Genomic DNA, 26,870 nt, shown 5'->3' with positions numbered 1-26,870 from the left:
CCTGCTTAGAGCAGAGGAAAATAGTCATAATTACCCGTAGGGTGTACACATTATAATGGAGACCAAGAAACAGATTCTCACGAAAAGGCCAACCAGCAGGTAGCACAAACACCAAACATCCACTCAAAAGCTACTACTGCTTCTTTGTCAGCCGGGGAGACCAGAGTAAAAGCAATGATGTGGTAAATCCACTTTTATATACCCCGAGGGAGGAGACGGCATTAAGGGCTCCAGCAAATGCAGGTTGTAAAAGGCGCTCTGCAAAGTGCACATTTAAAGCTTGAAAAAAATATGTTGCTTCTGGCAGAAGAATGCTGACTGCCAAAATGGGGGCAGTTGCATAGGGCCCCTCTGAGGCTCGGGGTTCTTACCAGTTGAAATGGTCGAAAGGCCCAAACCCCATCCCAAGCCAGTAAGGCCTTTTGCCTGCAGGCTGTTTAAATGTTCTTTGAAGCTTGATGGGTCTTTTAAAATGTTTTTTGAAGCGCAGAATGGCAGCGAATGCTGTTTCGTGCTTCAAAGAACGCTTAGAATGCCTTAGCTATGTTATCGGTGCGGGAAGCACACAGCCCCTGCACTGATGGCAAGCCTGCAGCGATAAGGCAGTGCAGCTGCTTACAGAAGGCAATGCAAATGTAGTTAACCTTGCATTCAGCAACGGGCTGAAGTTAGCTTCTTAATCACCCTTCGGCATCCATGTAAAAGACTGGGCAACCGAAGTGCCCATGACTCGCTCTGCTCATGCCACACTTCTGCGCATGTGCTAGGCTGACATAGCACCTGGACTGGGCACATACATTGATACAATGTTTGAGCCCAGCCCGGGATCCTCTACCTCTGCCTCGCCTGCAAGCTGTGTAGCCCAAGCCCAGGCAGACCAGGCTAACTAAATGAATCCTCTTCTAAAAATCATGTTGCAGTTAGTGCGACATGATTCTTTAAATAAAAAGCAAATATGCAGTATTGTATCGCAAACTGTGATGTGATGCTGCTTTGTGTCTTGAGAAACACTGGGATGAGGAGGTTGAATAGAGCAATGAGGATCGGTGAAGCCGCGAAGACCAGGCCCCGCTCGAGTGGTTGCGCATGTATGAGAGGTGGCAGGACATTCAAAACCCACGACCAGCATGGAGGAGGCGGACGCTCAGCATGGAAGAGGGAGACGCTGTCTGGAGAAGCTTTGTCCTCTCTGTGCCCACCGAGGGATTGTCGTACTGCAGAGAAGACCGTGGAGCCTAGAGGCTTGTAGAGCTGATGGAAGGAGAAGGACTGCTGGAGCCGGTTTGTTGTGCTGAAACCACTGCAGGAAGAGTCTTCCTGACGGTCACAGGAACACGAGAAGCAGTACCAGTGCTGCTCAAACACGGAGAAGGGCTCAGCAGCAGAGCAGGAGCCGCAAAGGAAATGGAAGCTGCTAGGCAAAACGCTGAGCCTGCGAAGTGGAGGCGGGATGCCAGAGTGCTGCTTCACTTTTATCAATGAGAGGACCGGCCAATGCCACAAAAAGCCGGTGGGTCCTGAGAAGGGAAGCTGGGACACTGGGGCGCTTCAGCAACACTATCCAGAACAGATAAGAGCCAGTGATGTGAAGAAAATGTGTTTGAGACTGTATGAGAAAGTCCTGGGAGGAAAGTATACCAGGCAAATTCAAGTTTACAAGTGTGTAAAGTGACCCACATGAGAAAGCCCTTGCAGGAGACTATAACAGGCAAAGGCAAGTTTATAAAGTGAACTCTATGAGAAAGGCCTGGCAGAAAACAACACCAAACAAAGACAAGCTTGTGAGTCAAATTACATTGAATGTGGAGAAGATCATGGCAGGGGAAGTATACCAAGTGTCCATCGAGACTGGGACCTGCATTCAAGTTGTTTTGTTGAACCAAGAATCCCAATGAAGACTCATACCCTTAAGAGTTAGAATTGTTTGAACAACCTGGGGAATGGGGGCTTTTCCCTAGGAGTGGAGTACAGTGCCAAGTGTAGGGAGTTTTCCTCTTGGGCTATAAAGACCTTTGGTTGTCTTGTTGATCTGTTGTATTGGTGAAGAGAAACCTGGGGAAGGGAGACATTCCCTGTAATTCTGAACACTATCCATTGGGAACATTTGCGTTGGAGTTACACCTTTCTTTTAAAACATTTGTGCACTTTCAAGGCCAAAGACATTGGGGGCCATTCCGAGCATGGAGGTAAGGTAAAAACCATGCCGGTAATGATTTACCGGCATGGTTTTCCGCTCCATGCTATTCTGACCCCTCAGACCGTTAATTACAGCAGCGTAAACTACAATGCCGTAATTATCGGTCTTGGGTCGCGCGCGCGCCCCACCATGCCGAAATTAACGGCATGGCGTAAACCGGAGCTGATCACAAGTAAGGAGCACACGTAAATTACGGCCTCCTCAAGGAGGACATTACTGGCATGGAGTACATACAGGCATCTCAGAGAAGGAGTAAAGAATCCTGAGCAGTGGGTCCCAGAGCCACAGGTGCACACATGCAACACAGATGGAGGCCAGGAGTCTGCCACAGCAGAAAAGGAACACACCCACACCCTCCTCACCCCCTCCCACACCAAGATGACACCAATTGAACAAGCAAGGCCACAACCACACAAACCCCTGCAACAACACCACACCCCTCCACTGAGTAGACACAGGGGTAGAAGGAGGGGGAGACAGGCCCTCTATGCAGCACCACTGCAGCCTCCGTTACCACCCTAGCAGCCCCCATGCACACGCAGCATGTGGGCCACTCAAGGAGAAGCCCTACCAGATAGACACCCCTGACCACCTAGACTGTGACACTGCCACCACCATATTGCGCCACAGACACAAGAAAAGCGAGCACCATACAAATGTACAGTGACAACCTGGCACATGTGACGGTGTTGCCTGTGCCCCACACCCATGCCACAGGCACCTACCAGCACACAGTGGCATGTCACAACCGTCCATTAGGCGGCCACATATACAAGTGCCGTTACACCTCCCCAAGCAGACAAGGGCCTACCAACCCCCAACATGGACCACCCATGCGATACACAACAGTAAAGCTGGACCCAATGCAAATGGAGGCATGCCAAATGACAATGGTGCCCCTGACAGCACCCATAGGTCGTCTGTGGACCAGCATGGCATGCAGGTGGCGGACAGCAACTGCAAACAATACCACTCCCCCTAAGTGCAGATGTAATCCAACGCTACAAAGAACCGCACACATGGGTGGGCCCGACACCAAACAAGTACACATGACTCAAAGGCCCAGCAGTTCACCACGCTACCGCGCCACATGGTCCAACATGCAGGATGACCTGCCTGGCTGGCGGTTGAGTCGTCTGACTGTGTCATGCAAGTGCACTGGTGCCATGGTGTGGTGCCTGCATGAACCAACTGTGTTGAAACGATGAAGCCACCGTACGGTGTTCACCCCGACAACAAACCTGCCACAGAACCAGTGCAACGGCACATACGAACAGATTCCCACCTAGAATAAGGCACTCACAACACACTACATCTCCACCAACTAACAAGGGCTAATCACACTACACCAGCACCACTCATTGGCGGACACCACAACCGTAAGCGCATATTGGAAGACACACTGCACATGCACAATGTGGCATCCCCCAGCTTGGCACCACATTGGAGACCCATCCCTGGGAGTGGAATTAATGGAGGGCAGCAGGGGTACGACATCACGTCACCGGCATGGCACACCCATAGGAGTGTTGGGAATCACCATCCAATGGATCAGAGCAGGATGATGACCATGATCCACAGACTACAGCCATCACACCCAAATACGATTCTACACAGTACACAGCACCACATTGATCCGACATCAGGACAGCAGCATGCAACAAAGGAACATGTACCCCAAGATGTCCACACCATCGTTCACGGACCATCATTTAGATGCAACCCCCCACTGCATTCCATGCATCGGACACATATTTGTGTCCATGAACGTGCGCAATACATCTATGGACATGTGCAGATGGCCATCATTGAAACCCTGCCATGACAGCCAAGTACTGTTCTCCACCATGACAGTCCACACACTCACCTCATTTGGCTACACATGCAGCTGTTGTTGGCTGTCCCTTGACAACAAGCCACATGACCCCTGTCATTAACCCCCTGAACAGGCCCATGGGGCAACCAGACAATGGCCATACCCGTGCATGTGTGTAGATGAAGCAGTCACCTGGCTTGCGTGAAGCACATATGTGCCGGCGAAGCAGGACTGGTGGTTGACCCATCCACTGATATCTGCTGTCGAATGAGCCCATGTCATATGTGCAGATGGACCAAAAGTGCATCCCTACATGAGCGGCTATCACCCCTGACATGGTACTGCTACAACCATAGGACGATGCGTTGAAGGCGGAGGGTGAAGTGGCAACAAAGGTTCATTGAGGCATTGCACTTGAGGGACATGTAATGCTCTGTACTTATAGTGGACAAGATCTCCAGGACACAAGTCAGTAGAGGGTGTCATGACATAGGCACACAGGGCACTGGACTCGTGTATACTTGTACACCATGCACTGGTAGTAGTCGATGAACAAATGTGCAATGATGAATGTCCACAACGGTTGAATTTTGCGACACCAATTGTGTATTGTGAGAAAAACAAAATAGTGCATACATCAGCAGCAGCCCCTCCCCCCAACTCCAGAACAAACCATCACTCCCCTCCCCCTCCCCCAGAACAAACCATCACCCCCCCTACCCCCTCACCCCCAACACCAGAACAAACCATCACACCCCTCCCCCCAACTCCAGAGCAGTCGTCCCATGTAGGATGTGAAGCCCACATGTGGCAGGAATGCCTAATGTTTCTTGCTCCCCTTGTCTGGGGGAGGCATATCCCGCTGACGCATGCAACGCCGAGTGCGTCTCTCCGGGCTGCCTTGCGTGGCCTCACTGGTTGTGGCCGTGTCCTCCTGCTGTGGCACGGAATTTGAATGGCCTGCCTCAAGGGCATTCGCTACGCGGCCAAGGACATGACATAGTCGGGTCGTGCTGTCTGTCAAAGAGTCACACAATTTGGTGGTGCAGTCGGTGAGGGACTGCCGCATTTGACTGAGTTCTTCATGCAATTCTGCCCTGTCCTGGCGGTTGTCCTCAATGTAGTTTTGTATGAGGTCCGTCAACTGATGCACTCGCTGCCCTTCAAAAGATGGGAAACCATCGGAAGATCCACTTGGTCCAGCATGCTCTACAGGGGCCGGTAAGTGTGGACTGGGGAGATCGGCTTCATACCCCTGCGGGTCGAGTTCCGGACTGTGCACAGGTGAAGGGGCATCCCCAGAGTCACTGCATGAGGCCAGTGTTACGATGCATGGCTCCGGGCTATGCACTGTCTTGGCCGTCCTCCAACAAGGCCCCCCAGATGGGTGATGGGCTGTGCTCACACTCATCAGGCGCGGTAGCAGCAGCCTCCCCTGAGACGCTCGACTGTGCCGAGCTAGGGGTTGGCATAGCTGCTTCCGCCGATGCTGTGTGGGATGGTGGTCCGGCAGCTTCCAGTGGCCTTTCCGTAGGCGGGGGGGTGGTTGTTTTTGGTGCTGGCTTTGGCCTGACCCTGCGCCACTACCCGTGGAGGTGCTTGCCCGGCTTGATTGGGGCTCTGTGCTGTCATGGTCAGTGCCTGTGGGGGTAGAAGAGAGGGACAACATTAGTGAATGTGCAATGTCCTATTTGCATACGTGGCTGCATGGACATTTCGGTCATTTTAGGTTTGTTCTGTTTTGGGGGTAGCTATGGCAGTGATACATGTGCATGGTAATGACATATACGCAAGTTTGGGAGTGACTCATTGTGCCCTGGTTATGTACATTTTGGCTAGTACAATGCCTAACACGCTGGACAGTGTACTTGATGGGCTGTGCAAGTCAATGCACTATGGTTGAGGTGCGTTATGTACTCGCACTTGGACCATCGTTAGGCGGCACTTGCCTCAGCATTTGTTGGATGGGGGGATGCGTTGGATGGGGGGAGGGCAACACGAGAGTGTGCCTTCGATGGCCCCTGGGTCAGTTTTCATCATGCAATGTACATTGCCAGTGTACACTGTGGACACTCATCTCCTTCTGCAGAAGTCTTTCCCCCGCACTCCATGGTCCCCACGCCCTCAATGGATTCAGTGCCAATGAGAGCCGCACAGGTCTCCTCCCACAGCTCAAGTTGGACTGCGGTACTTGGTCCACCTCCCGTCTGCAGGGCCTGGCTGCGGTTGCTGGAGAGGAGGCCCCGCACCCGCAGGTCATCCCACCGCTTGCGGCAGTCCCTGGGGGTGCGGGGTTGTTGCCTACAGTGCTTACCCTCTGTGCAAGTTCCGCCCAGATGTTGTTCTTACGGAGGGTGGACTCCCTCCGCATGTCGCTGCTGAAGACATCGGCATGCTCTGCCAGGAAGTCGACCATGGCCTGGAGTTCCTCGGGGCAGAATCTCTGCTTGCGAATGCGATCCGCCGCCCTTTTGGGTGCTTTGGGCATGTTGTGAGGTGCTTGGTCCTGTTCCCGACTTTAGTTTCCTCAAGAGGGTGCTGGCGGCTGAGGATGGCAATGGATTGTGTTTTTAAAGATGGCCGCCGCTCTCCTTCCCGTTCCTGTGCGATGTTGTAATTTCCGGTTCATTTTTTTATTGCGGTGACCGTAATTTACGGTCTCCGTAAATTACGGTCACCGTTATGCACTGACGCTACAGCTCACAGGGCGGTGTTGTTGTTTACGTGTCGCAGCATGCCGGTAGGGGTTTTTCTTGGCGTTTTGCGGCAGGCCGCTCGGTACATTTCCGGCATGGCGCAAAGCGCGTGTCCGAGAGCTCGGAATGGGCCGAAATTTGCGGTCTTGCACCAGCCCGGTATCGTACTTTATGCCATGCCGGAAAGTGCCGATACTTACCGGCATGGCTCGGAATGAGGCCCATTACCCTTAGCACCTTAGAGTTACATTTAGGATGTGATGGCCTGTATAGGATTTCAGACACAGGACATTTTGCATGGGACATCTTGACACAGAACAGGACCTTAGTTTTGGTTGACGTAGAGAAATACCTCCTAGAGTAGGGACAGCAAGGCATATTTCAACCTCTTTATTATTTTAAAGTAAAAGGTTGTAACCACAATTATTAGCTCTATGTCCTCTTTCCTGGCTCCTCACACTACCTGTGTAACTTGAAAGGGTAGGTTGCAACACTCCCAGCTGCTTTTGGGACAGTAAAAGTAATTACCTCTTAACCCTCCACTCAATGGATGTGCCTTCAAAACACACACGTTCAATGGCATCATGAATATCTTGAATATCATGAAGTATCGTTGTGGTCACAATGGGAGACCATGATTCCTTTCTTATTTGTACTTATGGAAATACTGAAATAATTAAGACGACTTGCAACTCCAGACCTGTATGAGGGGTGCTGTACAGGTATCTATTTATCAATCTCTATCAAATGAGAATTTCTCCTGTTCTTTACCTTGACCCTTAACCTTGGACTACATACTTAAGTCATGTTTAGTCTAATATGCATCTTCTCATTGTGTGTTAATGTTTGGCCCTGACGAAGACGAGGCGAATTCAGCTCTTCATCGAAACTAGTAATCCCAGCGTTACAGTTGTGTGTAGATTGATATTAATTTACCTCTACCAGTATTATGGGTTTCTCTGCATCGGATTGAACCTCATTAGCGCCATGACTAGTTGTCCTGCATATAACAATATTGGTTTGGAGACTAGATGGGAGGGTGGTGGGGGGGTCTGTATTCCTAGATCACACTTTCCGGATCGCCATGAACACGATTTCCCATATTGTATCTCTCTAGCACAAATGGCACTTCAACAATTGTTTGCACTGTGCCACTTTCTTAGTATGTATGATAATGTACAGTACTGCTGCTTTTTTTGTACAGTAAATAATAAATGTTTACATGTCATATTAAATGTGATTGTCTGTATAGCTTTCTTTTTTATGAACAAATTATTATTCCCTTAGACTAAATACAATGTTTTCATAATTGATAATTAAAGTCAAGAGAGAGGTTTATCGGGGGGATTGTATTTTGAGGGCTATGTCCCCCATTAAAGTGCAATCAACTTGTGAATCTTGCGTTTGGAATTAGTGTGTGAGCCAGATGGCACAGATTACGAGGCATCTTTGTCTCTACTTATGTGTACCTAGTCTTTGTAATTTACAGGGACCCTGCTGTAGAATCTTATGACTTTCTTCAGCAATTATAAAATTCCCACCCTCTAGATCAGAGGCATAACACAAATTGAGGGGGGCCTTCTTACGAGACCTGCTTAGGCCTCCACAAGCGCCTTGAAGTGCAAGCTGTGCCACAGACTTCCTGTGTAGAAACAAGGGGGCAATGGCTTCTTGGCCCTGGTACCCAAATGTTCCAGCCGCTATTAACATTATTATCACCATTAACATTATTATGAGTGCGACCATTAACATTATTATGAGCATGCCAGAGGCAGCTTTTTGCCTCAAAGGGGGCACAGGGGTTACATGCCCCTCCAATAAATCATAAGACACAGCAAACATGCTTTTTGGTCAATCAGCATGGACTCTGTGGTCTGGGTTGCATCCAGTTTGCATATTGCAAATAAAGCTTTGGCTGTGTTTGTAAGTACGTTTCTGTCTATGAATAAACACTCTCTCACTTAGTATATAAACTCAAATAGTGAGTAAATTCTCTATAAATTACCTACGAGAAAGGGCAGTGGTATACATACAGTAGGGGGTCTTGTTCTAGGTGAGGTGGCTATGAGAAAATGGCGATAACCGTGTTTAGCACCATTTTCCCGATCCGCCTCATTCTGGTGCATTTATGTTATGCTGTTGGGGGAGATGGGCGGACAAAATGTGTCCACTGTCATTTCCTTCTCTGCCATAGAAATGTGTGCATTAAATGCCTGTATTGTTATGCTGACGTTCATGCAGTGGAATCATATTGAATCAGCCTGAAATTACTAACTCATACATGCAAGCAGATTCCAGAGGAATCCATTCTAAAAGTTACCTGTAAAGAGTACTTTGGAGGCAGCATTTACACTTGTCCACTAATGCAGTGGAAAAGTGAAGAGTAAGAGCTATTTTGCTTATTTTCTACTCTTTTCCACCATGTAGGGAAAATGAGGAACATTGCTTGGAAGGATACCTTTAGCACAAAGATGCTGTGAGAAACTGGACGGTGTCTCCCAGACTAGTCCCCGGGATCTGTCATTTAGGTGGCCAGGACAAGGCCATCGCTATTGGATCCAGTTCCTGGGGGTGGACCATTTGAGGGAGGATCACCTGGATGGGGGATCCTCGGGGAGTGAAAGTGGGACACTGGCAGGTGAGACAAGGTATCCCCCTTATCTTAACATCTTTTCCCCTTTCCTACTAAGTAGGATATACAAACTCTACCCCCCTTCCAACTCTAACACTTTCGCACATCACGAAAGACGACAAATGTTAGGCAGAATTATATGTAGTACCCTTTGGGAACAACACACACACACAATTAAGACTACAAGTGACAGTACAATTTCACCTTTGGTACAAGCCTGTACTATACAGTTAAAGTGGTAGCAGTAGCAGAGCAGCCAGACTTATCTCAAGAGTAAGTGAGCAGTATCAAATAGTTACACAAAGGACAGCAATTACTATGAATCGGGCAAACAATGACTCATGGTTTTCAAGTAAAAGAATATGCATTTATTTCACTCTTCAGTTGTATAACATTTCTCTATTATAAGTAAGTTAAAAATCACAGTCCTAAATACACTGTACAACTTCCCTTAAATTCCAGACACGTTAAGCTCACAAAATGAAGTGGGAGCAAAATGGCACTCCAGCAATTTAAAAGAGAGGGAAAAATAAAGTTAACAGAAATGAATCCACATCAACAGGTAAGTACTCAGGGCAAGCGAACAAGAGCGACTACAATGATCAAATCAGATAGAAAGGGCTTAGGGCCAAAGTCAATGGTTCAAAAGTCTTTTGCTCAAGATAATACAGTTCAGGGTAGTTTGCGGTAAAGTTTGTGGCACGGTTTCCGGACGGGGTTGGTTAGTAGAAAAGTTAGTTCAAAGAGAAGAGAAGGACAAGCCCTCAGATTGGAGAAAGATTTCAAACACTTTCACCACGGCTGAACGAAACGCACAACCAGATTTGCAGAGTACCTTAAAACGGAGAGGGAGCTGTAGCTGAGGCAGACATTCCTGGTAGTTCCTGCAGGCTCACGGTTCCTGAAGCGACTGTCGGACTGATCAGAAGTAGGAAGACTGGAGGGTCCTGCACTACCCAGGGAAGAAACCAGCAGCAGAGCAAAGCAACAAATAAAAGGTGCGCTCCTTAAAACCCAAGCATGGTCCGACCTTCCTAGCTATCCGACCCACTGTATCTCTGTACAGCAAATTCAACCAGAGGAAGGGGTCCTTGCTTGCAGTTTGATTGAACTGGTTGGTCCCACCAGCTCAAGGAAGAAATTTCCTGGAGGATCTTCTCTGTCGTCGGATTCTGGAGATTCGGACCTGCAGCAGGGCTTTACCGGGCGGTTCAGTCGTCGTAGGGTTCCTCTTCTTCCAGTTCCTCGTTGGTTCTTTCGTTCCAGTGGCAACTCTGCTCTTCCATTCCCAGAGACCTGCTTTTTATGCAATTTTCCCCCATTCATACAGCCTGGCTGTCAATCACATAGCAGGGCGGCTGGCCGGGCAAGGCCAGTCCCCTTAGCCAATCAGACAGGAGTGCGACTTGGGTTACCAAGGGAACCCATGGCAAGGGTCCTAAAACCCCTCCCTCACATCCTGCTTACCCAGACTCTCAGGCGCCAAAAGGAGGGCTTCTTTGTGGAAGCCTGCGAAAAGGCGATGAACAAAGGGACCAAACCTGGTTTGGCGCGCAGAGTAAAACAATGAGAAAGACTTTAACAAAAAGAAATGGTGAATAAACCTGGCCAGAGCCAAAATAAAATGTATTTGGTCAAGCTGCTTTATGTTTGAGGCTAATATAATAGCCTAAAACATTACCACGTTTATATAAGATAATCGTGGTAGAAAAGTTAGGGTAGATACCACTGCCACCAGCCAAGTCTTAATGTAAAGGGAGCGAAACAAAGCCCCAAGAGGCACAGACAAAAGGGGATAAGAATTAACCCTTTCGAATACTCCATGGAAGATGGGGTGTATTGGGTCTGTGGTTTAAAGTGACTAAGATAAAATAAATGGCAACCCTACCCTTTTTTGGGGGACTGTAGTCAGCCCCAGAAAATGGAGTTGATGGGAAGTCTAAAAGACAACCCTGTGTCACTGCACTGAAGGTGCTGTGTAACATACTTGAAAAATATGGTGCCCTGCAGTAGGTGAGGCTCCAGTGCCCAAGATCACCCAAAAAGTAGAAACACACTTAGCAAAACACATGTAAGTGTGGGAAAAAAGGCTCACACTCTTACCAGGTGAAAGAAAATAAATCCTAGAAATCCAGAAAAGCTGCTGAGGGACTCAGTAGGTAAGGGAAATCAACCATTTATGAGAATTCTCCCTAACAACAAACACCAGAGCCGTTTACCTGACGTGTCCCAACACAAAGGTCAGCCAATTGATCAGAATAACACACACACCTGACGGCCCTTTCCCTTCCCCAGAGGGTTAAAAGGTGGAGCACGAGAGCACCATTTGAGCAAGGCAGACCGCACAACGAGACAGCTATGCAGGCATGGCAGTTCAAGAGGAGGAGAAAGATGGAGTGAACCGAGAGGGTGACAATGAGGGAAGCGGCCTTGCCCTTTCCGACCAAGGCCTGGGAGACCTCTGCGGAAGGAACAGTAAGACCGCGAACAATAGCCCAAGTGTGTTGCAGCAGATATCAGCGGTACATAGAGCGTACCTGCGCTGATAAGCAGGACAGAGGGAGACGCCTGCTTCCATGGTACTGGCCTTGACTGCCGATAAGAAGAAAGCCAAGCGGTTCATCACAGCCGTGAGTCGAGGGGAGGACCGATAAAGTAACCAAACCTTGTTGAACAAAAGTAGAAAACGGCTGATTGCGGAATTGAGGATTGCGGAGTTGATGTAAAAGGGGAAAGCCAGCTGCAGATGAGCCAGGCACCACGTGGGTGCTCACTCTTGAAACTGGGCGATTACCTGATTGTTGAAACTACTATTACCAGAAGGTCTTGGAAAAGGCGAGAATAGGGTCAAAGTGGTCATACAGGGATCTAGTAAAATCCTCTGTGCAGTCAAAAGTCTTTGATGGGCAGATGATTGTGAATAAGGGAAGTGACTCCCACATTGTAAGAAAGTAGAAGGAACTGTGCGATTGGCAAAAGTGAACCCGAAGGAGGGATGCTGATGGAAAGGGGCAAAGTCTAAAGCCCCAAAGAACAGTGTGTTGACAAGAGTGAATCTGTCAGCGGGTTGTCCACCTTGACCTGTTTAAAAAGATATTAAGATTTGTGAATACCACAGAGGGGGATCCAAGTGTAAGAAAGCATCACCCAACGTACAAGCAGAAAGGGACTTTTGTTGTTTTGAATGCATCAGGCCCTCGAAGGCAAGAGACTTTTTACAGAGCAAGAGACTTAGCCATCGAAGATCCTGATAGCTGAAAATTGAACTTTCGCCTCGTGCTGGGAAATCTGGAGCGTGTGCTGTGCCCCAGAGTTCCGCCTGGTCTCGTGCTCAAAACATGGGGAAGGGAGACCACGACTACCGCATCTTGACTGATTATTTGTAAAGACTTCTTCATTTCCTGTGAGCCCTATCCCACACACTTTTGTATTTAGTGTAAGGATTGGCAATAGGTTTTTCTTAGTATATGCCTTTTTGATTTGACAAGACGCCACTAGGACTGCTTTATTTTTGATTTGATGGTTGTAGCTTGCTCCCATCTTAGGTTTAGACTAGGCCTTTTTACACCCTACCTATTCACAGTTCAAGGGTGTTTATAAACTGATCACTTGTATGTCTATTCTTGATAACATACCTTCCTTACAGTACACATGGCGCTAGTCCCCGCTGTATAATGAACATGTAGATCAAACATAACACCCCCCACCCCCATGTAGTTCCTGGCTGCTTTGCATAACATCAAAGAGCATTTTCAGAACATAAAAAAATGACCACCCACAGATGTTGTGTATTTTACAAATGTGTTTAAAAGTGTTTTTAAGCAGGAACGTCTTCTGATCATGTCATGCACACTGGCCTTGCTAATTTCCTTTGTCACACCACTCACGCTAACAGTAAGAGGTCTACAAACATGAATTATGTATACTCATTTGGACATCCTCAGTGCTCAGTTGTGACAGCTGGGATGGGAAGACTTGTCATTTACTTAAATGATTTCCTTTTGCAACTTGAAAACTGCCCACACACAGGAGAAATTGCTTCTGGCACTGAACAAATCCTACAGCCTCATTATGGTGCACCTCATCTAGGAAGCCCCCTCAAAGTGTTGGGTTCTCCCATACACCGCAGGGGCCCCTTCGAAACCAGTACTCTAGAGATTATCAACCATTGTAGAATCTCTACCTAGGCCAGCCCTACTGTGAATTGAGTCATTACTGGAGAGACCTTGTTTAAATTGTTTACAGATATCTTTTTTGTGTTTGTTGTTTTTGTCCCACTCTGGCATGACTCCCATCTCCCTTACTTTTGCAAGATACCATTTCTATTGATGTTCTCATGTATTGCTTGCTTATTAACCAGATTATGTTGAAAGGTAAAGCTTCCAATATCGCCACTTTCTCCTTCACAGAGGATACTTTCATTGTATGTAATTATCTGGGCCCACAAGACTTTCTTACATTTTTGTCTTTAGGCAATATAAAACTAATTAACAGTTTATCTGTCTTAGATTATCTCCTTTACCTTTGTCACTCTTGTATCACAATAGTAGGAACACAAATCTAGTTTTGTTATGGCTCTTTTTTTAGAGGAACTTCAACTATCTATCTTAAAATATAATTCTTGTAAAAATATGATCCTCTATCAGCACTGTGTTTTGTTCACCATTCAAGAGTACGACAACACAATTTGTGCCATAATTTCCTCGCAAAGGCCTTAATCGGGACTACCAAAACGTTTCGACATATGATATTTTATTTATAGCATATCCAATGTGTCCCTCTTTATTTTGGTTTACTCTTGGTTTTTGAATTTTTCAATTTCTTAAACTTAACAAGTTCCATCCAAATGGCTTCTGCCAGATTGCATTCTTCATTCTGTCACCGCGATACTGGGGGTAAAAAAACCTTTACTGATTGTCTGTTTAAACTCCTGTACTGTGTTAGGGGGCTTGCACTTGTCGAAATTAGGCCAATGGATGTAATGTCTCCTTGGATGCCGCATCCTCCTCCCTCAAAACGTAGAAGCTCTTGAGGGTGGAGGAAGCGGCACCCAATGAGTTTTTCCTTGAATCGATTGGGTGTTTAGCCCCAGTGTCATGGTGACAGAATGAAGAATTACTCAATGCCCTAGGGGCTTCCAAACTTCCAAATTATGCAGCAGCCAGGGTATTTGCCTAGCCTCACTACCAAACTGCACAACTACTCGTCCTTCTCTCGGGTGCGGCATGGATGCTGGCAAGTGTTAGAGTTGACTTTGAGAAGTCAGGTGAGAGACTGATGGGTCAAATGGTGTGCTGCTCGAGTCCTTTTGTGCACAACATCTTGCACTACTCTCACTTAAATATTGTCTATTCATTCCCACCAATTGAAAACTCTAATGCTTGTCAGTGGGTCTCATTGAGATAACTAAAACATTTTTCATGTAACTTTCAGATGTTGGGTTTATGACAGTTTACCAATATATAATGTTTTTACAATGAACCAGATCAAAGTGATAACCCTATGTATATGCTTCATGATTATTTTCAGGAGCGAGTTCAGAAAACATTTCCTCATCCAATTGATAAGTGGGCTATAGCTGATGCACAGTCTGCTATAGAGAAAAGGAAACGAAGAAATCCTCTCCTTCTGCCTGTGGATAAAATACATCCTTCGTTAAAGGTATCTACTAATTATTAGTTGTCTAGACAAATTTTTCATTTTTTGTGCTTGTAATTTTCCCTCAAAATTACAACTGTTTTATGTTTCGGTATATCAGAATCAATGCAATCCATAAAATTGTCAATGAAAATTCCAGATTTGCCACTGTAAACAAGTTAAACAAGTTAAAATTAGCATTTGCGTACCTTTTGTGGTATATACTCTTTTCACTAATCTAATGATGCATTTTCTTATTACGAACACCTGTGGGGGAAACTTTCAGCTTGTTTATTTATTTGTCTAGGTTTTTCAAACATTTACAAAATGAGGTAGAAGTTTGAATCCAAATCTTTACAAATGTGAAAAATTATTAAATACAATAATGAACACAACCTAAAAAATATTTACATACAAATACATCCAAACAAACATAATTGCATTAGAATATTTCAAATACGACATTCTACGCTATGATGGTAATACCTGAGAAAAATAATTCCTAAATTTCATTGAATATCCTGGAACACTTCCCAAGAAGAACAGGAAAACATTAATTAAAATATTCAGCTAAAAAGTTTACAAACTTCAGTTAATCTTACAACTGCCAAATTCAGAGGAACTGATATACTGTACATAATGTGCCACCACAAATGCTCCAAAGGTACCCCATTTGTTTTGTTTGATTTCATTTATTTCAGTGTTTACCAGTTTACAAATAAACTTTTACACTATTTTTATAAAGGAAACCCAATTTGAATAAACAGTCCTCTGTGGACTAACCGGGCAATATAAAAGCAAAAGTGTAAGCATTTCAATTGCATCAGCAGCGTTACAGAATCGACAATGAGACATTAATGGCTAAAATGTCCTTAGTGGGCAATACATTCAACTGGAAGCGCATAAGGTTGTTTTGCATCTTATTCAGAAATCGTTTCCGTGAAGGCTCAATAGTACCCAAAGCTTTTTGAGAAGAAATTATCTGTGAATATAAATACGAGCTAAGGACGACGTCATTAGTACGGGACCAATCGTTATTTTGGATCAGCTTTTTTTTTACTTTAAGTGGATTGTGCAGAAGGGTTTCCAAAGAAGTTCCCAAGTTAGCCAATAGGCCTAAACATTCAGAGTGAAGAATGAACACAAACCCCTCCTGCGTAACCCCATCCCTCACACCTTTAGTAAGTAACAAGTATAGACTCATTTCTCAGCTGATGTACATAATTCTGAACAGTTACAGTCTCTTCCCCTCTAACGGACTTTGTAAAATCTATAGTTCCAGTTACTGAATTGCCGAAAATATCAGAGTTGGGGATAAAGTATAGATCTGAGTGCCTAATAATAAAAGCTTCATATTTGTTTAGTTCCAACATGAACCATATAGGAAAGAACTCTAAACCATAGCATAATCTTAGGATGACCTTTACTTTATTTATTTGAACATTTATAGAGCACGCGTAACCCAGAAGTATCTAGACGTTTGAACTTAAGAGATTGGTTACAGACATATGATTCATCTTATGCAGAAAAAGCACAACTTGTATTCATAACATACGTTACATAGAATTGCAAACATTTTACAAGCTCTAGTTTGTTTTACTTGTGTCTACAAATTGACACCTATGTTAACTGTAGGCCTTTTGAAGTTGACTCAATGGTTAACTTACTGGGAGTCTTGATTGAAAACAGGGTTTTTAGACCTTTACGGAATGACCACAGGGATCTGTCGTTCCTCAGCGATAGTGTCAGGATATTCCACAGTTTGGCTGTGATCACTGGGAAGCTGGATCCGCCCGCTTTCTGTCTCCTGAATCTCAGTGTAGCGATTAGGTTGGAGTAGGAGGCCCGTGTAGGTTTGTTAGATTGGGTTTTGGTAATTTGTTTACTAAGGTATGCTGGTACGTTGTTTGAGAGGCATTTGTGGGTAAGTGAGAGGACTTTGAACTTAATTCTGTCTTGAACTGGAAGCCAGTGAATGTTTCGTCTAGTTGACGAGATGTGGTGATGTTTAGATATATTCAATGCTGGTCTGATTGCCTTATTTGGCACAACTTGGAGTTTACTGATGTTTCTAGTATTGGATCCTGCAAAAAGGGAATTGCAGTAATCAATCCTGGAAAGGATCAGCACGTAATCGATTCTGGAAAGGATCAGCGCTCTAGCCAAAGTGATGCAACTGTCTGCGGAGAGGAAGGATCTACTGGCTCTGATTAGATTTGACGTATAAGCTGCAGAAGATACAATGGCATTGACCTGTCTTGTCCAGGAAAGTGTTGAGTCGATGTAAACCCCTAGAGTTTTTATTTCCCTGGCAACATTAATGGTGTTCCCATCAATGTTGAAGGATTTATAGAGTTTTGGTAAGTTATTCCCAATTATGAATAACTCTGTTTTGTCATCATTGAGACATAGCTCGTTTTGTGGCATCCAAGCCTGGATGGTACGGTAGATTTTGTTGGCAGTGTTTCAGTCAGTGTCGTAGCATCCTGTGATGGGTAGAAGTGTTTGGGTGTCGTCCGCATAATTGGTATACGTGACCCCCACTTTGTCTAGTTTGTCAAAGAGGAGTTTTGATTATATAATGTTTGCGACACCCAGGAGCCTTGGGGTATGCCACATGAAACTGGGGCCGGGTGGGGCTGCTGCCGATGCAGTGAAGACCCTCATAGTCCAATTAGAAAAAAATGATTTGATAGCCTCCGGGGAGAAATGGGCAGCTGTTGCTAGATGGTGGGAAAGGATTTTTTGGTTGACCAAATCAAATGCTGCAGTTAGGTCGAGCAGGAGGAGGATGCAGAGGTCCCCTTGTCCTTGAATTTGTTCATTTGTGTTTTTAGGTACAAGAATGCAGTTTCTGTTCCGTTGACAGGGCAGAAGCCAGACTGTTTCAGGCCTAAAAGTTTATAGCCAAAAAATGTTACATCTGTAGGTAAGCTACGCTGTCAAGGATTTTTAGTAAGATTGGCACTGTAGTGATAGGTCGGAAGTTGGTTGGAATGTTAGGGTCCAACATAGGTTTTTTTTTAACAACGGTAGTACCAAGGCTTCTTTTAAATTTTCTGGTACTTTGCTAGTGGCAAATGAGCTGCTGATGAGCGTGATGATGAATGGTGCCAATTTGTTGGCACTTTCTTTGATGAAGGTAGCAGGATAAGTATTGCCTTTACACCTTGATGGATTTAAGCCATTGATGATATTGACAGTTTGAGATGTGGTCAAGGCTGAGAAGGCACATTTTTTAGCAACTTGTTTCCCTGTCGCAGGGGCATTTGCTAGATGTGTCGGGGATCGTGGTTGAGTTTTGTTTTCTTGATTTCAATTTTGTTCTGAAGGGGAGTGATTTTGTCAGCTATGGTATTTTTGAACGTTGGAACACCATTGCTGATCTTTAATCGAGTGGTCAGGGGTGGTTGCTGGCGATTCCAACTCACAAAGTATGGCAAATAGTTCTCTGGAACTTGATTGGAGATTCTGAACTCTCTGGTTGTCGGAATCACCTTTGGCTTTAATAATTGCTTCTTTGTACTCATTGGCTAGAGCATAAAAGAGGGCCTTCTTTATAGTTGATGGTATTTTTAGCCAATTACTTTCCGCTGACCTTTTGGCCGCGCAAAGGGTTTGAAGGTCTGTTGTAAACCAGGAATTAGCGTGTGCTACTAGTTTTGTTTTTTTAGATTTGAGTGGAGCTGCTTTATTGATGGCTGCTAACATGTTGTTTTGTATAGAGAGTGTCTAATAGTGTAGGATCAACATGTGGATAGGTGGAGTTAGTTATTGGCAACAGGAGGGGTAGCATGCTGTCTTGGTTAATATTTTTTAGGCTTCTTGGCGGTAGAGTTGATATGAGCAGGATAGATTTGGCTGGTTTGGTGATTATGGTAGTAGAGAAGACGATGGTGTTATGGCCCAACCAAGGACATGGCGTGTTGGCTAGAATGTACATGACACAATTGTTGTCAGCCAACCAATCTAGGGTCCATCCTTTTTCATGAGTCGAGAGGGAGATACAATGTGTAAACCCCCTTGGGCTTTCATCGAGTTGGCCAGGAGGCATGTCTGGGTATCAAGAGGATCGTTCAGGCCAACGTTGAAGTCGCCTAGAATGATTATTTTAGAGAGGGGTTTCGTATTAGAGGCTAAGAGAGAGGTGATGTCACCTTCAAAGGAGGATATCGGTCCTGGGGATCTGTAGACAATGTGCAGGGTGAGGCAGCAAGTATGTGTGAGGGCAATTTTCAAGGTAATTACTTCACCTGAGGTGAAGGGGTTTTCTGCCGATATTCTTAGATCACAGGTGTCTTTAGCAAGGAGGCCTACTCCTCCTCCTTCTGTGGTTATTCTGTCTTTCCTATAAATCTTGTAACCTTCTGGGATGGCTAGAGAAAGGGTGGGACCTGAAGCAGCATGGAGCCAGGTTTCCGTGACAGCGAAGTTGTCCAAGTCGATTGCTGTATTAAGCTCTAAAATGTCAATTGCGTGGGCTGTAAGTGATCTAACATTGATGAGAGCTCCTTTCAAGTGTATAGTAGCATCTGTATGGAGAATGTCCTTGATGTCAGATTTAGGGGTTTTCAAACTTTTTTGCTTGTCTATTGGGTGTGAGGCAGTTGGTCTGCTAAAGTGGGGGTAGTAAGCCTTTTGGGTGGTGAGGAGGTATGGGCTTGCTGCAGAGGTGTCTTTCTGTGGTTAGTGCTTTAGACCTCCAGGTTTGCTGGGGTCTCTACAAGGTGCGGGAGTGGGAGGTTGGAGATGGAGTCATAGTGGACCCTCTGTGGTAGTGTGGTCCGGTCCGTGAGGAGAGTCTAGATCTCCTTATAAACCGTAAGATAGGGCAGGTGGAAGGAGGTGGTATGGCTGTTGTTCTAGAGCTAAGGTGCGATGAGCCTGGGGATGTGGTAGTACTAGCTATCTCGGTGGTAGTACTAGAAAGGGGGGGGCGTTTGAAGGGAGGCAGGTTAGGTGAGAAATGCGTGTAATCTCTGGGTTGAGCAGTAGATGGTATGGCAAAGTCGGGCTGTTATTGCTAGGGCAGGGAAAGGGGGATGCTCTAGGGAGGAAGGGAGTTGGGCACGGGAGGGGGTGGTGTCGGATGCACCAGAGTCGAGCGAGGCCAATCACCACCTGGGTGAATGAACCTTCTGTGCAGAGCAGATCCCTGGGCTGGAGAAGTACATGAGGGATCACAATATCGCCTGCTGAAACAACATTCATTTGGACTGGTTAGATAGGACTCAGTAGTGTCTGGCCTTAGTAGGGTTCAGGTATTATACGGCTTAGGCTGTATCTGGCCAGTTTTAGTGAGAGCAGTCGCTAGGACTAGATTAGGAACACTGATATAGCAATATCAAACTGTGTCTAGGCAGTTTCTAGCACACCAATCGCTAGACTGGGTTGGAGGTTGTACACTTGCAATATCAAGTTGTATCTGGGTACTCACTAGAGCTCGATTTGAGACACTGAGCTAGCAGTAATAAACTGGAATTCACTGTTACACGATATCACACTGTGTCTAGGCAATTATTGGCAAAAACCACTGCTAGGCTAGGTTAGAAGCAATACATAGGGTGCCATATCTAGGTGCAATTTGGCAGTGCATAAATCAGGCACAATATCTAAATGCAAAGGTCAGGCAATGACATAGTATCTGAGTGTGAGATACGTGTGTTAGGCTGCTTAGATGCCAAATATAACGAGAACAAAAGATGGTACATCCGATATATGAATCACAGAATGTGATGCAGCAGGTACGATTGCAGCGAGGTGTCATGCAAGACCAATGGTGGCACATTTTGTATAGACATAGGGAAGCTGTATTTTAGAACAGTTATTCGGACACAGTACAATAAGGGGACAGTATATTAATAGGAGGCTGCAGCTAGGATTCAGAAACTAGAACCAATCTACAGAAGACCATCCGTACGACAGTCCGGTATGTTAGAAAGGCAGTTCATTGAGACACAAAATGGAGAGTAGATTTCTGTACGTGTTGTATTAGCGTATATAGTAACAAACGTCTTTCACACGGCCGTGCAGGACAGTTCAGGGGGCCAGTTGGGATACGTTCGCATAACTCCTGGTGTTGAGAGGAGTGCCTCAGATTACAGCAGTCTGAATGATGAGATTGCTATGTGGGCCGTCAAGGGTTACAGCGAGTGACTGGTTGCTGTTTTAGGTGGCAAGGTGGGATCAACTTAGCCGTGGTCTCATACGATTTCGCAACAGGATTTGGGAGAAATGCTTGATGTATGCAAGGGGCAGGCACGATGCAGGATGAAGGGCATGAAATATACCGTACTTGTGGTTAGGACAGGAATACGTTGTTCTGCAGTCTCCCGGTGGGCATGGTGAGGCACAGACTGGGGCTTTGAGTGTGGGCTGGCGTTCGCCTGCCGGCTCCCGTTTGGCCACCTGCACACCTCTAGCTAGCCAATCAACCCAGCAGCCTGCTGCAGAGAGAAAGTGTAGAGGGCACTGAAGAGGTAGATGGCCTGGCAGCCATTTTGAGAGGGACTATCTCGGTAATATCAGCATGTGCACAATGAGTAAGCTCAGCAGTGCACAGATTCAAATGGACATTTCAAGGAGCAAAGTGGTGCTTGATAGTATTTTAAGACTGGCAAAACAGAAAATGTACCATATTTAACATCAGTCTTTTATAATTTGTTCAATTGACTTGAGCACTTTTTCTTTCTGATAATTCCTCAAGAAACACTTCTTAGGAAATGTAATAATTGGAAATCCCAAATAGGTCATGCCTGGTTTCATTGGCAATTTTGTTTAAGAAATCACGTGAATCTAATCTGAAAATAGGTCTTCTGTGGATTGACCTGCAAATGGTTTTCATTTATGTATTGATTCAGAAAAACTCTGCATACTCCTGCTATTAGACCTCTCTGCAGCATTTGACCTCGTAGACCATTATAAACTATGGACCTCACTTGCTACTTTTGTAGCGATGCCACTGCATGGGTGAAATCCTTCTTAGCCGATCACACTTCCAGAGTTTGCATAGGAAGAGAAGCTGCCAACCCCATCCTAGTTCCCATCGGAGTGCCCCAACGATCATGCCTCTCTCCTGCACTGTACAACGCCTACACCAAACTCCTCTTCTCAGCTTTTGATGACATGGGTGTCATCTGCACTAATTTTGCGGATGACACCCAGATTCTCATACCACTCGCAGGTAACTATGACCAGGATACTGTGACCATCAATAACATATGTCATCATCCAAAATTGAATGGCACTAAATAGTCTGTCTCAACGATGAGAAGACAAATTCTCATCGTAGGTTCCCTAGCTAAAATTGTGGCCCTCCACTCAGACTACCCTTCCATCAAAATCGACAGTACCTTCATTCCAGTGCTGAAGCAAGTGAAAACGCTAGGCGTCTACCTTGACGCCAGTCTCACTATGACTAAACATATCAACACGCTTGCTTCCTCCACAGCCTACACGGCCAAACTTATTGCTCTTAGCCGACAATTTCTGACCCCAACCAACTGCCTCACCTTGGCCATGGCCCTTGTATTATCCAAGTTGGATTATTGCAACGCGTTACTACTAAGTACCTCCAGCACCAACCTCACCAAACTGCAACTATTGCAAAATAAAGTTTTAAGGGCAGCATTAGGGATAACAAAATCTGATCACATTTCTAAGACAAGGAAGGATGCCCACTGGCTAGCTATCAAAGCTAAAATTATTTTTAAAACACTCTGTATCTTGCTAAAAAAGCCCCAACATACCTCAATAACACCCTAGTTGATAGAATCCACCAGATCGCTGAGATCCGATGACAACCATCCACTTGTATCCCCTCGTTACAAAACCACTAGAGCGAGGAGCAGCAGTTTCCTTGTTCTAGCTCCCAAACATTGGAATACCCTCCCCATCAATATCAAAAAAGAATCTTCTTTCCCTGGTTACAAGAAACTGCTAAAAACATGATTTTTTAACCAATATTAGCATAGTGAGCAGTGCTTCCTCTCAAGTGCAAACTCTCCTGTGGAAATTATAAATTTTGTTTATATCTATGATGTAATTTTGTCTGTTGTTAATAATTTCTGTTCTCTGTAACAATGTATTACCTATGCCTAAGTTGTTCTGTAACCGCGCCGTGATACCCCAGGGTCTGGGCGTGTAACAAACAAACAAATAAATAAAATAAATAAATTAAAGACAAGAATAAGTCTTTACAGTCCAATAGGTGTGTGGTCAATATGAAATCTGCATAGACCGCCGAAAATATCAACCCCCTCTATTTTGGGCAGAGAAAAAATGTGGTCAATAGCCCATCGTTATTCAGCCTAACCTGTGTTTTCGAACCCTCATGGAGATGTATCAATATTGTCAATAAACCATGGGCTAGGCCTAGTTTGTTCAATTTAGACCATAACATAATTCTGTCTACTGGATCAAATGCCAGTGATAAGTCTATTGAGGCCACGTAAATTGGGGGGAGGCTTTATCCTTCCAGGCTAAATGTTGCAAAGAAGTCAACGGGAGCCCACCGCAATCTGTAGCCATATTTTTCCTAAAGCCCATCTGCTGGGTGGATAGAATATTACTACACACACACCATTCTTAAGTATGCTCAAGTACCACAGAGGGAAATATTTTAGAGTGTGCGTCTAACAGAGCAATAGGACGATAGTTCAGTGGGAATAATTATCTCCCTTCTTATAAATGGGAATGACATAAGATGTTTTGCACGAGATTGGGAGAGACTTAGAGATATTAAGCAATATCCGTAAGACTTTTGACCATAGGTCGATATTATTTTTGAGCATCACATTAGTGAGTTGGTTAGGACCGGCGGCCGTGGAAGATTTGGCCTTAATAATCAACCTTGCAATATCATTAATAGAGAATTTTAAAGCCCATATATATGGCCACGGGCCAACCAGATCACTAGTGATGACTCCCTCCAGCCCATACAAATCTGAAAAGTGTCGATGGCAGTCTTCTTCAGAGACTGGGTTACTTTGAACTGTTGTTTGAGTAATCTTCAGGCTATTAATAACCAAAGGTTACAAAAGTTTCCATCTCTCAGGATAGTCAAGACCTCCTCGTCCCTTTGATACATAAAAGCCTGGTGTGATTTGATACATTTTTTAAGTCTGTTTCACTTTCATTACTGCCATATACTTGGCGTGCCTAATTCAGGTAAACTTAGTTAAAGATCGAATCAGCCTGTGGGTAGTTTTTTCCTGGCTTGCACCAAAGGGTCAAACTTAGGAGTATGATAATGGTCAATACGCAGCCTCTGAGGGTCTTTTGCTAATTTACAAATTGCTGACTGCAAATGGAGATCAAAAGTACTATGTGTGTAAGTGGTACATTTAGATGCCAGTGGCAGGTTAACAAAATCCTTCAACCAAAACTATATTACGTTTTGCTATATTACCATCATCGTTTATTGTTGACAGTCAGTCATAGGGGTACTTTGCCTAACATGTTCTATTTCGGTAAAACTTAATGACATACATAGCATTGAATGATCACTTAAGCCAGCAGGCACTACATTAAAATTAGTAACAAGATCCTGCAGCCTCTTAGAAACAAAAATATAATCAATTGAAGATCAAGAATTCCCACTGGACCAAGTTGGGTATTTGCAAACTTCTTTATAGAGGTCATTCACAAGATACAGTCCCCAGCTCGCAAGTGTCTCCTACCAGAGGTAGCTTGAAACCTTTTCCTCTTTGATGCAACTACTATACCGTAAGGATCCAGAGGGACGGGAGCTGAATCCGCCATGACACCAGAGGTGGAATATTGTAAATGAACACGATCCAGAGAAATGGGAAAATTGCACTTGCCATTGAAATCCCCAGCTATTATCACCTTACCACCAGGGGTGTTAAAGCACTCTTCCAGCATTAGATTAAGATCTTTCACAATATTGCATCAGATTCTCCTGAAGGGTCCACTAGAGGTTTATTAGTAAGATGCATTGTGGGAGGTAACGTAGGTTTGATCTCAATAGTGCCTGTTAAAATGCCCATGGTCACATTTCAGTGTTCATTCACCCTTAAACCCCAACTATTCCTTATAGCAATAAGTAGGCCTCCCTCCGGGTGGCCCCTTTGACCTTGCGTGGCTAGCTCCACCCATATATTGTATCCATCTAAAACGGGGGAAGCAACAAACCACGTTTCCTGCAAAAATATGATTCTAAAAGAGCCAAGACGACTACAAAGGTAAGACTTGAACATGAATCAGAAAAGCCCCTAGAGTTCCAGGAAATCAGTTAGTTCATTAATATTGCTAAAGTTGACTGTTCAAACCTTTCAACTGCGAAATGGACTTAGGGACAGAGCTAACCATCGCCAGCTTGACTCAATGTTCTCAGTGGAGGCCCCAACTGAGCCTGAGTCCCCCAAATGTGAAGAATTTCCATTGGTAGAATCGTGTTCTAACCTCTGAATTCCCGTCTACTATTTCTCTGAGGGAACCCTGGATCAAAGGAAAGTAGGTCAAAGCCCAGTTTGTGGAAATTTTCTAATAAGTCTCAGGGCATGGATTTCATTTTCCGAGGGCCAACACTCGCAACCTGTTTAGGGAGTCGGGACCACCATAATTTAACATGTAGTGTAGTAATAAACTAGGCTCATCAGGAAACAACGGATCTCTCCTTTGTACGTCATTCACACTGCTGTTTCAATTCTTTATACAAGGCACACTTAAGGTTGTCAGTAGTGTATGACTGCACTGAGTTTAATCCTCCTTGGAACCTTGGTACCTCTCTGCGAAGAGGTCACATACCTCTTTAATGGGGGGGCCCTCTTGACTGACCCTGTCAATGTCTTCAGAGGATCTAGGCCAGTTCGGGGGGACCTGGAGACCAGCCCAGGTTGCTTCATCACAAATGACCCAATTGGCCCATTGCTTGCCTGCTTATCTGGAGTAACCCGGGGTCCCTCCCGCTCAATCATGATCCTCTCCTCCGAAGAATTATCCATACTTTTAGAGGCCATGCTAATTCTCCCCTTCTGTGGGGCTGTCATTGACAATCCTTTCGGGGCAACCTGCTCGAAGATCTTCAGTGTTACTAATTTGCCCCTTTTTTAAAAGAGAGAGTTGAGCCCCTTCGCCAGCAAATACGTTACTCCTCATTTTATCAGCTGAGGGTCCCCATGAACACAAGGGGTTCAGACCTGAATTATGGGAATTTGTTAATGGGACCTTGCAACTCATAAGGACTGACTAATTATTAATTTTTTTCCTGTGTGCAGGGGTTGAGGTTTTTAAAATAAAATCATAGAAATTGCCTTTATCCGACTCTTTGGAGTCACACTTCCCCGCCTTCCTGCCCCTTGCCATCCCTTTATGTACTCTTACGTCCCGTCCTCTTTCCTCCATACTGCATGGGCGTCCCTCGCGAGGTACGTGAGACGGATCCTTTTTCGCCAGAAAAAAACACATTCCCCTTTAAATTTAAAGGGGTGTGGGGGTGCGGCCCTGGGAGCATGCGCTGCCCTGACTCTGCCCTCCAGTGCCCCACCTCAGTCCCCTTTTCCTGCGTCGACGGGGACAGGCCGAATTCGCCAGCGCTCCTGGGTTTGGGTTCGGCCATAATCATTTTTTTGTCTTTTTCGTTTAGGTACTCAGTCCTCAGGCGTCACGTTCCTCCTCGGCGCATGTCGACTTTGAATGGATTGTGTCCTCCCACGTATTCCTCATCTTGTGATATTCGTTATCGCCAGCTTCGCTGCTTCGGAATATTTTTTTTGGCAGAGGGCGCTGTGCTCGAGGTCGTGGCATCAATTGTCCCTCGACGGGCTCTGTTCCGTGTTGATGTCACTGCTGGTATAAATAGCTCGAGCCGCGCCCGTTGGCTTCAGTTCCGTTTTTCCGATTTGCTTCGCTCTCGAGAACGGCGCGCTT

General features: G+C 45.3%; 1 protein-coding gene across 1 annotated transcript in view; it reads left to right on the top strand.

The window, feature by feature from the left end:
* SOS2 (SOS Ras/Rho guanine nucleotide exchange factor 2) overlaps window positions 1-26,870 on the top strand; it is a 1,344,468-nt gene that overhangs the window by 208,466 nt on the left and 1,109,132 nt on the right. The window contains exon 3 of the mRNA XM_069638977.1: window positions 14,871-15,002. Coding sequence (XP_069495078.1) covers window positions 14,871-15,002 — 132 coding nt within the window. The remainder of the gene's footprint in view (window positions 1-14,870; window positions 15,003-26,870) is intronic.

Source organism: Ambystoma mexicanum, chromosome 14, assembly GCF_040938575.1.
Source record: "Ambystoma mexicanum isolate Mex_15411 chromosome 14, UKY_AmexF1_1, whole genome shotgun sequence".
NCBI lineage: Eukaryota > Metazoa > Chordata > Amphibia > Caudata > Ambystomatidae > Ambystoma > Ambystoma mexicanum.
The sequence above is the reverse complement of the archived record's forward strand: the minus strand, read 5'-3'. Positions and strand labels throughout refer to the sequence as shown.